The 15,333-nt window shown below is 39.9% G+C and overlaps 1 protein-coding gene across 1 annotated transcript in view; it reads right to left on the bottom strand.

Moving 5' to 3' along the window:
* Positions 1 to 7,912: 7,912 nt before the first annotated feature.
* Positions 7,913 to 15,333, bottom strand: part of CTSC (cathepsin C) — a 35,734-nt gene continuing 28,313 nt past the window's right edge. Inside the window, exons 6-7 of the mRNA XM_025419357.3 lie at positions 9,967 to 10,098; positions 7,913 to 8,635 (exon numbers count right to left, since the gene is read on the bottom strand). Coding sequence (XP_025275142.1) covers positions 8,136 to 8,635; positions 9,967 to 10,098 — 632 coding nt within the window. The 3' untranslated portion in view covers positions 7,913 to 8,135. The remainder of the gene's footprint in view (positions 8,636 to 9,966; positions 10,099 to 15,333) is intronic.

The raw sequence follows: 15,333 nt of genomic DNA, 5'->3' as shown, positions 1-15,333 counted from the left end.
CCTACAAAAACATAAGGAAGAAGTAAGTAAGCCCTTTACATACAATGTCTCATTCCATTCCTTATAAGGACTGTTTTACAGATAAGGAATCAGAGAGGTTACGTACCTTGCCCTAAATCACAGAGCTCCATCTACTTGGGATTATAACCTGGGTCTCTATGTTTTAGAAGCACAGCTTTATACTTCCTCCCTCAAGATGTCCTTCCTCTGTCATCCCCAGTTCCCTTGGGGAACTTCCCTGTTGTTCTGTTGAGCAAAATTTTTGGATCAATAATTGATGGTGTTGGTTTTTCTGGAAATTGTTCCTATTATTCCCCTTATCTTTTTGTTACAGGTCATATCACATCACCTGGCATAAAATAAAGACTTTGATAAATGGTAGCTATTATTATCAATAAAAATAACTAAGTGGATGCAAAAAGTCAAATACATCTGGCAGTTGAAGTTGGTAGAGATAATGGAGAGATGGTGACCACTGGTTGACCCTCAAGCTCGATCTGGACAATCCAAATCTCACCTCCCCCCGCCTCCCTTGGAATGTGCGACCTGCCTGTTCCCACAGTGGGAGCTCTTCCAATGACATAGGCTGGAGTAAGGTGTCGTTGAGACCACCTGGATGGTACACGACTGAATCCAGGTAAGTCTTCTTAAGATGCTGGCAGGCAAGTGTAGTGACCTGCTCATCTTGTGGCTGCCCAAGATAAGCCTTGTAAGTTCTCTTGCTTATGAAATGTTCCACCTAGAGATCCAGAGTGACTTCCTTTCCTCAGTCCCTCCTTGCCCTCTGTGTACATGGGGACCAGTCTGTGAACCATCAAGGTATCTACTAGATGAAACTACTGCAGGGGGCAGGGGGCAGCAGTGCGTTCTAGGGAAGAGGAAGTCATGGTGCTGCTCCTGTGGATGGTACGAGCACAGACATGTGGAATCCTGTGCTGCACAAAATGAAGCATTCTTGAAAGCAGGCAGTGAGGAACAGAAGAGTCTCCCCACTGGTGGAAGGACTGTAGTTGTCAGATGGGGTTTTGCTGCTCTAAGACCACGATTGTAGGAATAAGACTAGCTCCCAACTCCACAGAAACCAAGACAAGCCATGAGGGCTCAGAGAGCAAATGGGGAGCTCGGTGTCCACACAGGATGGGACCAAGAGTGGGGTTATGACTAGAAGTGGAATTATCCACCTGATACAGGCCCTGGGAACCCCACTTGCCAAGCCTTTTAGACAGTTCCTCCCAGCCTATGGCTGAAAGAAAACGGCTAATATCGGCACTGTGGAATGACTACTTGCTGGGAGAAAAAGCACCTACACACACAAAAGTACACTTCACTATGCTGGGACTTGTACATCTCCAAGAGGCTGCTGATATTTTATGCAAAATTTAGAATGAGTGTGTGCTGTTTGAAATGGGAAAGAATCCATCATTTTATCAGTCTCAGAAGAGTCCGTGGTCCATGACCTTGTAAGGGCAAAGGATCAATGCTTTAAAGAAATGCTCTCTTTAAGCACAAATATTACAATCTACCTATTTTCTTGGTCAAAAGTCTGGTGAGTTGGGAACATGTGTTCACCCTCTATGGCAGAATTTTCTCGTACACCTGAGCCTCCAATCATCATTCTATCTTCCCATTTGCTTCCCTCCTGTTACAAAATACGGATTCACCAATTGCTGGCCCACCGATGAGCTCCATTCTTACTACATGGGTATGTGTTTAATAAGTTTAACATCTTTTTCAAATCATATCTGTGGGTTCCAATAGGGTGGAGGCCACTTAAAAGTGGGCTCAGTCTGTGTCCTGAAACTGAGGAGTCCAATCTCATCCCATTACTTCAATCTTCCCCACTGCCTGGGCCTTGCATGTCTTTTTCTCCCCCTCTAGATTCTTCACAGCTCAACTCACATTTCCTAAACTCTCTGGAAGCTTCTGGGATAACATTAACCCCTGGAATTCTCTTTCTCCAAAGTCTATACTACCATTAGGCGCTGGGGAAAACGTATCAGGTGGTGAGCATGCTATAGAGCAGGCTTTCTCCACCATGTCACTACTCACATCTGGGCCTGGATGATTCTTCATTGCTGACTGCAAACATGACTCCAAACATGACAACCCCAACGTCTGCTAACATTGCCAAAAGTCCCCTATGGGACAAAATCATTTCTGGTTGAGAACCATGGTGGAAGCATGATCCTCATGTATCATGTAATGTGTTAGACTCTGTACAGACTTTATTCATGGTCCTACCCTACTTTCCTACCTTTATCTTCCTTTACTTTCTTTTTTATTTTATTTTTATTTTTTTATTTATTTATTTATGATAGAGAGAGAGAGAGAGAGAGAGAGAGAGAGAGAGGCAGAGACAGGCAGAGGGAGAAGCAGGCTCCATGCACCGGGAGCCCGACGTGGGACTCGATCCCGAGTCTCCAGGATCGCGCCCTGGGCCAAAGGCAGGCGCTAAACCGCTGCGCCACCCAGGGATCCCTCTTCCTTTACTTTCATTCACCCATCTAATTTGAACTTATTTTGTACTGTACCTTTACCTTTACAAAGCACTTGAAACTGTTTCCAGGGCAGATAATATATAAACAAACACTTATTGCTTCCTTTAAACTGAGCCACACAGCCCACAGAAGTAAATATTACTATTGCCTTTTAGCAGACAAACACTGAAGACTAGAAATCTCTGTTCAGTAACTAAACTAAGGTCTAAATAACAAATGCTAAAGGAGCAAAGACTCAAAGTCAGGATTGCCTGCTTCCAGGGCCCATGGTATTTTCAGAGCACAATGCTACTTTGTTTACTTTCTCTCCATAGACTCATTCTTCTTACTACTCAACTGTATTTTAGCCTGCAAAACTGAGATTTTGTCTACTATCTCTTGGGAATACTGTGAATTTCTTAAGATGACATAGGAAGAGTTAATTTAGAGGAAAATTTTTAAAGCTCTTTAAAAACCCACAAAAGAGAATGAAGGTATAAAAATCTGATATTAAAAGCATTCATTTTCTATCACTTAAACTATTCAATACTTTTGAAGGACCATAAAATACATTTTAGGAAAAATATAAAACATCTCAATGATTAAAGTACAAGACTAGCTTCATGGCATTTCCCTCATTTCTGCAGGGGAAGGCTATTTCTCCAGCTTAATTCTTTTTAATTGATTGCTAAGATTTCAATCTCTTCAGACCTTTTGCATAAGAGGAAGGAGCAAATCTGCTTTTCATTTCTCACAACTTGAGGGGTTTGGAGTTTATCATATTCTTTCCACTTTAATGATCTGTTAGAAAGGAATTTCAAAAAATAAACACTCTTTTAGGACAGAAAGCTCAAACTCAATGCTATGGATACGTATCGCATCCTCAAATTTGGAAAAGTAGAGGTTAAATTTCTCACTTCTGCCCACTTTTAAAAAGCATTTGAAGAAAAGCAATCTTGATAAATGGACTTCTGAAAGGAAAAGGGAGGACTCCAGCAAAGGGACGTGTTGCATTTTCTGTCTGAAGGTTGGTATCTCTCCTGAGATTTTGGTAGGCTGTCATCACAAGGACATTGTATGGCACAAGAGGAAGGTCTGCTGAGGTTTCAATTATTTTACAGTCCAGGCGATTTCACAGTTTCAATCACAGCAACGGTTCAATGAGGCCAGTGTTTCACAGCTAATGAAACTAAGGCCCAGTGGCTAACTGACCCACTACCAACATTCAATTTCAAGGCCATGCAATTCCTGTTAGAGCAGAAGTTTGATACATCTAAAGTTTTCTAGTTGCGGTCAGGAAGTTTCCACTTAACTTTAGGCCAAAAATAAATATTTATTACAGTTAAGAAGTAGAAATGTTAATATCACTATATTTCGAGGAGAACTGTTAAATTAAGCCTTCCAAACCACCACACATGGATTGAAGCTTAGCGCACTTGCCCCTGAGAGATAATAGGATTTCTGAAAGCTAGAAAATAACTTAGAAATGATTTTATGGAACAAGTGAGTTTATGTGTCTCACAACATGTAGATTTCTTTATCCTTTTGTAATTGGGAGGCAGCAGGAACGGTAGAAAGTTCTGGATACAGTGGAATCTAGATTTAGCTTTATTAACTAGAGCCCCAGGTATGCTACTTCACTTCTGTAAGCCCATTTTTATTTTTTTAAAGATTTTATTTATTTATTTGAGAGTGTGGGAGTGAGGTGAGAGAGAGAGAGAGCATGAGCAGGGGGGAGGGGTACAGGGAGAAGCAGACTGCCCACAGAGCAGGGAGCCCGATGTGATCTCATTCCCAGGACCCTGAGATCATGACCTGAGCTGAAGACTGATGCTTAACCAACTGAGTGACCCTTGTGCCCCTATTTTTATTTTAATGAGCAGTGAACCAGATGATCTTCCAGCACTCATGTTTTGTGACTCTGTTATGCTTATCTTATTTTTATAGGAAAATTCCAAATAGGAAAATAAATGTATTACAACCTTAGTGTTTTTGGCTTAAAGATTGCAATGATTTTTCTCTCAGTCGAAGCCTTCCAAATTTGATGTCCTCTCACATTATTCCTCTCTCCACAGAGCTGGCAACAGAGGAAATTATATGGTGAAGATGTAGAAACCTCTGTACCAAGGGGTGCCTGGGTGGTGCAGTCAGTTAAGCAACCAACTGTTGGTTTAGGCTCGGTTGCCATCTCAGGGTCATGAGATCCAGTCCCACTGAGCACTGAATCTGCCTGGTTTCTCTCCCCCTATCCTGACCCCCACTACCCCCTGACATATGTACAGACTCTCACTCAAATAAATACATCTTTAAAACAAACAAAAACAACTCGGGGTGCTTGGTGGCTCAGCTGGTTAAGCATCTGCCTTCAGCTCAGGTCATGATCCCAGGGTCCTGGAATCAGAGCCCTGCATTGGGTTCCCTGCTCCATGGGGAGCCTGTTTCTCCCTCTCCTCTCCGTGCTCTCTATCTCTGTGTCTTTCTCTCAAATAAATAAAATCTTAAAAAAAAAAAAAAAAGCCAAAAAAACCTTCTGTACCAAAAAAAAATAAAAATTGCCTCCCTCAAGTTTTTGGAGGTTTTTCTGTTTCTTTGTGCCAGTGTTCTTCTGTAGATTCTTTTCTTCCTTAAAAGAAAAATCTCCTAAGCCCCTCCTCAAGTCTCATTGCAGGGCAGAGTTTGCTTATTTTTTTTTTAAAGATTTTATTTATTTATTGATAGAGACAGACAGAGAGAGAGAGAGGCAGAGACACAGGCAGAGGGAGAAGAAGCAGGCTCCACGCAGGGAGCCCGACATGGGACTCGATCCCTGGTCTCTAGGATCACACCCCAGGCTGCAGGCGGTGCCAAACCGCTGTGCCACCGGAGCTGCCCCAGAGTTTGTTTATTAATAGAACATGTCTTAGCTGCCTCCTCCTAGCAAACAACTATTTTACTATTTGAATTCAGAAAAATAAGACTTGAGTAATAACTAATATTTACACACTCCTTTCTAGGTTCCACGCACTGTTTACATGCTCTACATAATAGGGAGGCATTTAACCCTCAGAGAACTCTGTGAAGTAGGTGCATGTATCCCTTACTATTCAAACCTAACCACTTTCTGGCTTCAGTGGTTAGAGGTCAAATGGAGGTCAGTGAGCAAATCTGGGTGGCAGGGAAACTGCATTATCTGAATCTACTTCACTTTCCCTACTGGGGATGGTGAAAGGCCTGAGCTTGAAGAAAGCAAACAATGGTGTCCAAAAGTGCCAATCTATTAGTTCCTTCATTGCAACAATAAGAGTTTAGAGGGAGAGTTCACACAGGGAGGGTTAACTACCCTGTTATCTCTAGTTTACAGTCCAGGAATCTGAAGCACAGGTTGGGTAAGGAAACTGCCTCAGGCTTTCATGAGGCAGAGGCAGAATGAGGCAGAGCCAGAATGCTGACCCAGGCCACAGTCACCCAAGTCAATGCCAACCTTGCACTTGACTACCCAGCTAACCTTTATTTCCTTTTGTGGACAATGGTGTCTCCACACACACACAACTGTTGTTCTTCTGAATACGTCTTCGGGGAGGTTAGCCAGAGTTCCCATCCCATTTTTTGCAGAGCTCAGTCTGTCAACAGACTTTGATTACATGCTCTATTAGCACCAATATAAACAACTTTTAGATTACAAATCTTGTTTTTTTGTACAGCTTAAGAGTTTAATCATGTGTTTTGAGGAACCATGATGTTTACTTAGTCACCATCTTTGGTGAGTTCGGCCACTAGGGATAAAGTAAAGTAGTGATCAGTCATCTAGAAATGGGAGAAGCAAACTCTCATAGCAGATAAATGCAGGTTGAAGCACAGTGGAACCTGAGTTCTCATTCTGGGTAATCCCTCTTGTAAAGTCAGAAAATTTAGGGCCTCTTCAAACCATTGTTTTCAACTAATCATGCTTATGAGAATTGCTTCCCATTGCCAGTTAGGTTCACACCTATATTTAGTCTTTCAATATTTCCTAAAGTATTTTATGAATGATACCAGCAATGATTCTCCTTTATAGCCCAGCTGGGGCCTCATGGAATTGTGCTAAAGCACAGCTGCCCTACCTCTTCATGACTTATGTGTATGTGTCAGCTGACAGTCATGCAGGTGGAAAACCAGAGAATAAGCTCACATTTCATGTTAAATAATATTTCATCTGTTAAGCTAACAGGTCATATCTCTGTAAGTTTTAGTGAAAAAGAAATTCGTGTTTGATTTCAAAGTCTATTTACACTTTCCCAATAGCAACAAGGCCAGGTTAATAAAGTAAGACTAAGACTGCATTCATACCTCCTTGGAGGTCTTCCACATGACAAGGGCCCTGGCTATGTCTGCTATTCAGAGTGTCTGCTTCTGAGTTACCATGTGGTGAAAAAGTCAAAGGTATGTGGCAGTGGGCCAGGACACCCAAGAAGCCACATCTTAATCATAGGGCATATTCCTTCCATGTCACTTCAGTTCAAGGAGAGAAAAAGACATCACTGTAGTGAACTGCAATACAAAAAAAAAAAAAAAACATGAAGTTTCAGACAAAACTTTAACACTTGAACATGTCAAAGTGTATACCTAGCATCTGGTCGCTTTGGATTTTCTGACGAAAAGTCCTGAGACTCAGTGTCTAAGGCACTCAAGGAGAACTGGACTTAGAAGATCTCAGTTCTAATCTGACCCTGTCATTTACCACCTCTGTCACCTGACATGAGCCACTTGCCCTTCCCTAACCCTGTCACTCTTTCTGTGCAAAGACATGAACAGATCACGTGAGCTCTATAGTCCCTTCTGGCTCCAAGAGGGTTGTGGATTTTGCTTATGTTTTAGAACTCTGATGGCCCAATCTGCCTGATTGTCACATCATTTCTAAGAGAGGCCATCTGTTTACTCAGGATAGAGATTTTGTATCACTGTGAAATATCCCCTGGAGATCTCATAGATCTGTCCAAATCTAAACTGTTAACATCCCACTAATTAAGCTATAAACACTCACCCAATGAAGGTGGACCAATACTTCCAAATGCAAAATACACCAAAAGATACTTTAACCAATATCCAGATCTTTATCAAAACTCATTTCTGTTCTTGGACTCTGGCTCATCAAATATCCAGGGGATAATTTTAGGGTTAACTAGTCATTATTTGAGTATAACCCTTGTAAAGGTTCATAGTTTTTTAAATTGAAATACACTCAATTTCTTTCTGTTTTCAAAGTACTTACATAAGTAATACCTGTAAATCTAACTGAAGGGGTCAGTGGTGAAACCTGTTACAATTATGTATAAATTCTGTAATATATATCACCTGAACACTTACAAAAACATTAAAAAAAATTTAATAATCATTGCCATTTTTTCTTGTGACTTTTATATTTTAAAAATGTCTGTTCTCCCAAAGACTTTAAAAAATATACTATATTTGAATCAAAATAATGAACAGAATCCTGCATTTTATTACTACATAGCTATAAAGTAGGCCAGTGGTTAATGGAAAGGTATATTTAAATCAAAGACAATTTTAATTTTAAAGGCAAAAATCTTCATAGGAATCTATCTGTAATCTGAAATTGCTGCTATAAAAGTTTTCGGTCTGAATAAATTGATCCCCTTTCGTGACTAATGGTGGTCAACAGGAAATGCCAGGACCCATATCCTACAATTTAGGAATTGGTGTGGCTGCCACTGCTATGCTTTCAATTGCACATTCATCCGTTCCTCTGCGGATCCGGAAGTAACCATCTTCACCCCACCTAGAGCCCCAGCTGTTTTTCACAATCCAGTAATCCATCCCAGAGGCTGAGTCAGTACCATAGCCCACCAGCAAAACAGCATGATTAGTCAGTTCAAAGGGGTTGAAAGGGTCTCTCAGGCCAGTGTGGTAATAGATTCCCTTCTGGTAGTGGAAGAAGTCATCATAGACTTCAAAAGCAACTGCCATGGGCCCGTGACGGACCAGCTCAAGCTTCATCAGGGCTTCATTGCAGGCCCCATAGAAACCTCCCACATAGTAGTACTCAGAGGAGTAGTAACGGAAGCAGTCATTTGGTTTGCATGGAGAATCAGAGCCTGCGTAGGGGAAGCAGGCCTCTTCCACCAGCCCAAAATCTTGGGCATATTTTCCTGCGATGAGGTACGGGAAGCCACCTTCACAGCCTGAGGATGAATAACACACACAATTATTACCCCCCTATTAGAAAAGGGGTGGACACAGAAGAAATGGTCCCATTTCCTTTTTTTTTTTTTTTCTCTCTCTCTCTCTTTCTTCTACTCCAATAGTTCTTTGTTATATACAGGAGTTGTTCTTAGCTGAAATGCTACTTCCTTCATTCATCCATTAGCCATCTAGCTAAGAATCCTCTCCTCCTCATCTAATTAACAGTAGTTATTTGGCACCTGATGTGGAAGGTACCTACAGCATAACGGTTAAGTGGGGAGGCTCTGAAGACTGACCATGTAGGTTCAAATCCAAAATTGTGTAAAGAATTAAACTTCTCTATACCTCTGTTCACTTATTTATAAATTATAGATAGGAATAGGACTTTCCTTACAGGATTAAATTAGTTACTTCCTGTAAAAGCAATAAAAGTTGGCTACTATTGTCATTATTAAATAGACACCATAACATGGCTTTTCCTGAAGAAAGACTTCTCTGACCACCTCCTGCAAAAAAAAAGTCTAAATCAGGTCTATATCACCCTCCTCCAGTCCTTGCTGTATTATACACATCCGTAATCCTGTGGGGGTTTTTTTCTTCATTGTTCTTTTAAATACTTGACCTCTACTTTCCTCACTTAAGTGTGAGCTTCATGAAGGTAAGGACTGTCTTGATACTTAGTTCCACAGGGCCTAGAAGTCACATTGTTGATGTTTAATAAGTATTTCAGAAAGACCAAGAGGCCCAACGACAAAATAATCATTCCTAAGCAGTTTCATTTTCTAGTGGCCAAATCTGGGGTTGACAGCAGAAAACTTTAAAATGAGAATATTTCATTCTAAATCAATTGCAGCTGGGCTTTCTACATCATTACACACTCCCTGTTCTGAAAGCCCAAGCACAGAATTGTAACATTCTCCTAGAGAGAAACCAGGGTTAATGCGGTTTTAATGTGAGTTATGTTTTGAAGTGAAACTTTAGCTGGAACTGAAACTCTAAATATATGGCCTTCAAAATATTATAGAATAACTTCATGTCTGTCCCCTCTATAAATAGGGATATCTACTTCTCAGGGTTTTGAGCATTGTTGGATAATGTACATAAAAGGCTCCAAAGAGCTCATGTTCATTCAGTGTATACTAACTATTGGCATTTTGCTGAATGGTGCAGTGAATTACTTGAGAACCACTCATTAATAAGTGATTAGGCCAGAACTTGCACCTTGGTGCTCTGACTACAGACACTGTGGTCTCTACTACACCATCCTTTTTCCTTTGCCCACAATGGCCAACTACACCCAAGTAAACAGTGCCTGAAATACAGCACTCACCTTGAGCATACTGGCTGCAAGAGACAATCTCCTGAGGACTCAAAATTGGAGTCTGAGTATTGTTGGTTAGTATACGGATTCTTGCTTCCAACATAGCTGTAGACGCAAATGCGTAGCAGCTTCCACAAGATGCTGGTGATGGAAAAGAAAGATATGTAACCTAAGAGAACTTTGAAGCACTTACAAAGAAACACAGAAAAATCTGAGTGGAGAGACACAATAATATATTTATTTGAGTTCCGCTGTTGTTCATAAGGATCAGCCCAATATAGAAGATTCGATCAACAACACAACCTTATAGGCAAACAAGATTTCAGTATTTCCACCAAAAGGCAAATGTTACTATATGGGGCTTTCCTTGAGACTATTTTAGGAGGCAAAACAAAATAAGATGAAACTCAAAACACTCCTCTATTCTGCAAAGCATGTGATAGTATTCTTGATAATGAAAAAATAATATAGGTCTACAGCATGCTGAGCCATTCAGTTGAGAGACAGCTATGGAAAGACACACGTGAGCTGAGCTTTTCAGTATCTCAAGAGCAGCATTTTCTTTTTCTTTCTTTTTAAAAAGATTTATTTATTTGATTAAGAGAGAGAGAGAGAGAGAGAGAGATCGAGCACGAGGGGGAGGGGCAGAAGGAGAGGGAGAGAAAGAATCCCAAGCAGATTCCTCACTGAGCATGGAGCCAGACTTGGGACTCTATCCCAGGACCCTGAGATCACAACCTGAGCTGCAATGGAGAGTCAGATATTCAACCTAGTCACCCAGGTGCCCCTCAGGAGCAGCATTTTCTAAAGTTACTTGTTGGGTGGAACTAAGCCTAAGAGTGGCTCAGGTGTGGATGTATTATAAAAGTTCAATTTGACCATAGTCAAGGAGGCAAAGTACAACACAGTCCAAGAAAGATAAGAGAGTAACTGTAATGATGAATATGGTATCTAAGGTGGCCAATGAGGAAGTAAAGCTAGAAGGCAGATGGAGGTAGTGAAATTGAAAACAACATGGTTCTAAGGGAAAAAGAAGAGCAGCAGAGCCATGGCTCCCAAAACGTGTCACCCAGAGGAAAGAAGAACACAAAAAGTAGCTTGGATAGAGGTCAGAGAAAAAAAGGAAAAAGGAACCGCTTTATTTAATACCTGGATGCTCTGGTGAGGACAAAATATATGTACTTAAGAAGCATATGCTAGAAATATAGTTGCTATTTTAAGAGAAGAAAAATGTGTGTGTGTTTTTTTTTTAATTTATTCATGAAAGACACAGAGAGAGAGAGAGAGACAGAGACACAGACAGAGGGAGAAGCAGGCTCCATGCAGGGAGCCTGACGTGGGACTCGATTCTGGGTCTCCAGGATCACGCCCTGGGTTGAAGGCGGCGCTGAACCGCTGGGCCACTGGGGCTATCCTGGAAAAATGTTTTACTTTGAAGTAATTTATATGAATATTATTTTTCTATGTTTCCTCAAAAGATGTGGGTAAATACATAAATACATTTAAGAAGAAAATATGGGATGTATATAACAAAACTGGGATTTCAACTTGTCATAATTCTAGAAAAAATGAACATAGATTTTAATGTCTATATTACTATAGAGTCTTTTTTACCACTACCACTGATACAAATTGGAGATTTGGAGATATGCTTGTACCAAATCCAAAACATTGATATATAAATATAGTTACATACAAAAGAGGTTATTTAATGTACTAATAAATTATTCACCAAATTATCTGAATGGTGAGCACTCCCTTACACATCATAAGATTATATAATAATAATCATATATAATAAAATTAATGAATAGACATTAAATTCAAAAAATTCATTCTAAAAAAAAAATTCATTCTACATAAAGTGTGTGTCGCCTTTGTTCTCTTTAATAAATCAGAATTTAGTAATTTACTACTTAGAGAGAAGAGTATCCAAAAGAACACTATGCATTAGAATACTATCAGGGTACTACCTTCCCTAGGTAATGTCGATTCATGTTCCTCCCTGAGTGCAAAAGAAAGCCAGACCACTGTTTGCTCAGCCTCCAAAATTCTAAACTCTACCTGAATTACTTATATTGTTTTCCTCAAACTAAACTGTGAATCTCCTTGAGTGTACACAGGAAATGTGCCTTCTTCATACAGGTGCCTGATGCAATGAAGAAACTCAATGTATATTTATAGCAGGAAGACCCAAGTTATGAACAAGTAGACATATATTTACATCCATAAAAAAAAAAAGGTGACTTTATTGGAAGCCATCAACCTTTACTTGTTTCTAAGCTATAAAGGGGGCCCCCTTATAGTTAGGGCTTCTCACCTGAAGTGAGAGTTCTCTCAAGTGACTCAATACCACTTCAGGTCCTGGACTGAGCCTGTTAGAGCTCAAACCACTCTACCATTTCACGTGTTCCCCAAACTTCTCCCTATAAATATCTCAGATTTATCCATACCATATACTGCTTTTGCTGCCAAGAGATCACCTGAACTATGAAGATTAGGATAAACTCTTGGAAGAAGATCTTGAATTCATTTAGTGTACTACTCACTTGATGATGTGTACATTGAGACTCAGAAAGAAACAATGACCTGTCCAAAGTCACAAAACTAACAGCTGGCAGGCGCTAGCAGCTAGGTGTCTCCCAAGGCAGCTTATATTCTTTTCAGTGTATAGATCTGTAACTACTCAAATGAGTTTTCAAATTTTCTTCCCTATCATCTAGTTACTAACTAAGCCAAAATTAACTTGCACATCTTGTTTTTGAAACCATCCAAATAACACTATCCCTGGGACCCATCTTTCAAATGACTGAGTGACAAAGAACCAGATCAGAGACAGTTAACAGACAAAGCCAGTGTTCCTTTCATGAGACACCAGAGTCATGAAATAACTAACATCCTGAGAATATGGAAATGGCCCCATTTTGGTCATCCAGCATTCCTGGGCCATGGCAGCAGGGTCAGTAAGCACATTTCCACAATTTCAACTAGGTAACATGATTTTCACAGCTGAACTGTGTTCAGCTGCGCCTTCCCATGGTGGAGAACACTGTGAGCTAAGAATAAGGAATTAGGAATCTTCTCCACCCCTACCCTGTCATTCAGCTGTGTGACCCTGGGCAAATCACTGGAACTTTCTGGCATTTATTTTTATCTTGTACATAAAGTGAACAGCATGGAAGACAATTTAATAAGGTCTCTCTGTTCTAGCTCTAATAGTACAGATGGTATTCAGAACAAGATTTAAACAAACTAGATTTTAGACAGTAGGAAAACACTGCATTTACGATAACTGACGTGACCTGAGAAACACACCCCCTCTCTCTTGAAGATACAATAATAAATAACAACAGTATAGCAGAGAGAAGACAGAAAGTCCAAGTCTTCCAATTGCCTAGCTTCTCTTCCCTCTCACACTTGAATATAAATCTAGCTATATGGCTGGTGCTTAAAGCTGCTTTCAGGTTTAACAGTAAAACCTCATTTTGTCTTCCCAATATTTCTTTTTTCGTTAATCTTCATTTGCTCTCTGAATACAGAGAAGTTGTGAATTCCCTTAACTTGGGTCATTCTGAATTCTGGGTTTTCTAGAATGCGGTGTTCCTAAAGTTAGTGGAAATTTCCAAGGAGCCCAGTTTTCAAGAAGAGAAAATAATTTTTCCCCAACCTAAAGTGAAGAAAACCAAAAGGAAGTCAAAAGAGGAACCTTTAAAAATTGCCCATGTCTGTACAAATCATATTTATAGCACTCAAACAAGATGAAACATCAGAGAACAATAGTTTTTGCCAAGCTACAAGAAAACCAATGTCTGAGAATTTGGTTTTAAAAGGTCTAATTTCCGTCCCCTGGATTATTGTCTCGTCACCAGTCAACTGTATCTTTCGGGAAATGAGTGGAACTAAACTTCTCTTTTGACCTTCTCCCATGCTCCCAATGAATTTAAAAAAAACACTTTCTTAAAGTAGTTACCATACTGTATTTTTATATTTTGCTCGCAGATCTTGCTAAACTGCAAGTCTCTAGGACAAGAGCCATGCCGCAGTAATCTTTATATCCTCAGTCATCAAAAATCCTAACACATGGTACTCTATAAACACTGTATTACAGAGAAAGCAACCATGTGTCAGGTTCTCAATAATCGACACTTGACAAGCATTATTTACTTAATTTTGTCAGATAGATATAAGGAATCTGATGACAGAGTACATTTTAATCCTCTCTTAACACCAACCCTTTAATTTCACTTCCCATTCATTTCTCAATTACCTTAAAAGTTCTCACAAAAAAATTAAAAAAAAATTGTCTTTAAAAAAAAAAAAAAAAAAGGATCCCTGGGTGGCGCAGCAGTTTAGCGCCTGCCTTTGGCCCAGGGCGTGATCCTGGAGACCCGGGATCGAATCCTACGTCGGGCTCCGGGTGCATGGAGCCTGCTTCTCCCTCTGCCTGTGTCTCTGCCTCTCTCTCTCTCTCTCTATCATAAATAAATAAAAAAATTAAAAAAAAAATTGTCTTTAAAAAAAAAAAGTTCTCTCACTTCCTAAGCCTCCTTTCCAAAGAAGCCCTACCCAGGAAAGAAAAGGTAGGGGAGACATTTCAGGATCCACACTTTCTCTAGAGCTGAAGAGTTCCAGAAGAACTTGTAAAAGCAAAGACAAAGAGATGAGATCTCTGATGTCAACTGCAGGACAGAAGCCTTGCCGGCTGGCAGCTATAAAACCTGCTCCAAGCTCTGTACACTCGGAATACTTGGCAAGAATTCAGTAAGCATGGAACTGGAGGGCTGGTGGTGAACACTGAGAAGTGAGAGGAGTTGATTATCACAGAGTTTCTAGGAAAAGGGAAGAACAATTTATCTTTGGGTGTTATTAATTTATAATCCTCAGGAGACACTAATCAGAATGTTTCCAGACAGCAAATACTACACCTATTTTATAGTAACAAATCAGTCATGTGTGCTATAATTATCTTCAAAATGAGTTTAGAAATAATAAACCTGAGTATGGTATAAATGATTCTCCAAGTCATTGTTGGCTAAAATTTAATATAACAAGATAATTTGCTATCAAGTACTATTAGAGGAAGAGTTATTAAATCTACTCATATTGTATGAAATTTCTGAAAATAATGGGTAAAATGCAATTAGAGTGATGCTTTTGGTAAATCTGGGCTCTGCAAGGCCACCACTCAGGAAGCTGGGTTAAATTGTACCATCGTATGTCATGTTCTGACATAAAGTGAATTAAAAAGGTCCTTACACAGCTCAAAAAATCTACCAGAAAAAAAATTTAAGGATCCGTTTTTCTGGGCTCTTATGGTAATTAGAAACTAAATGATGGTGGACAGGGGGAGGTAGAGAGTGGGAGGACAAATAGCAT

Source organism: Canis lupus, chromosome 21, assembly GCF_003254725.2.
Source record: "Canis lupus dingo isolate Sandy chromosome 21, ASM325472v2, whole genome shotgun sequence".
Classification (NCBI taxonomy): Eukaryota; Metazoa; Chordata; class Mammalia; order Carnivora; family Canidae; genus Canis; species Canis lupus.
This window is presented reverse-complemented; position numbering and strand designations above follow the sequence as displayed.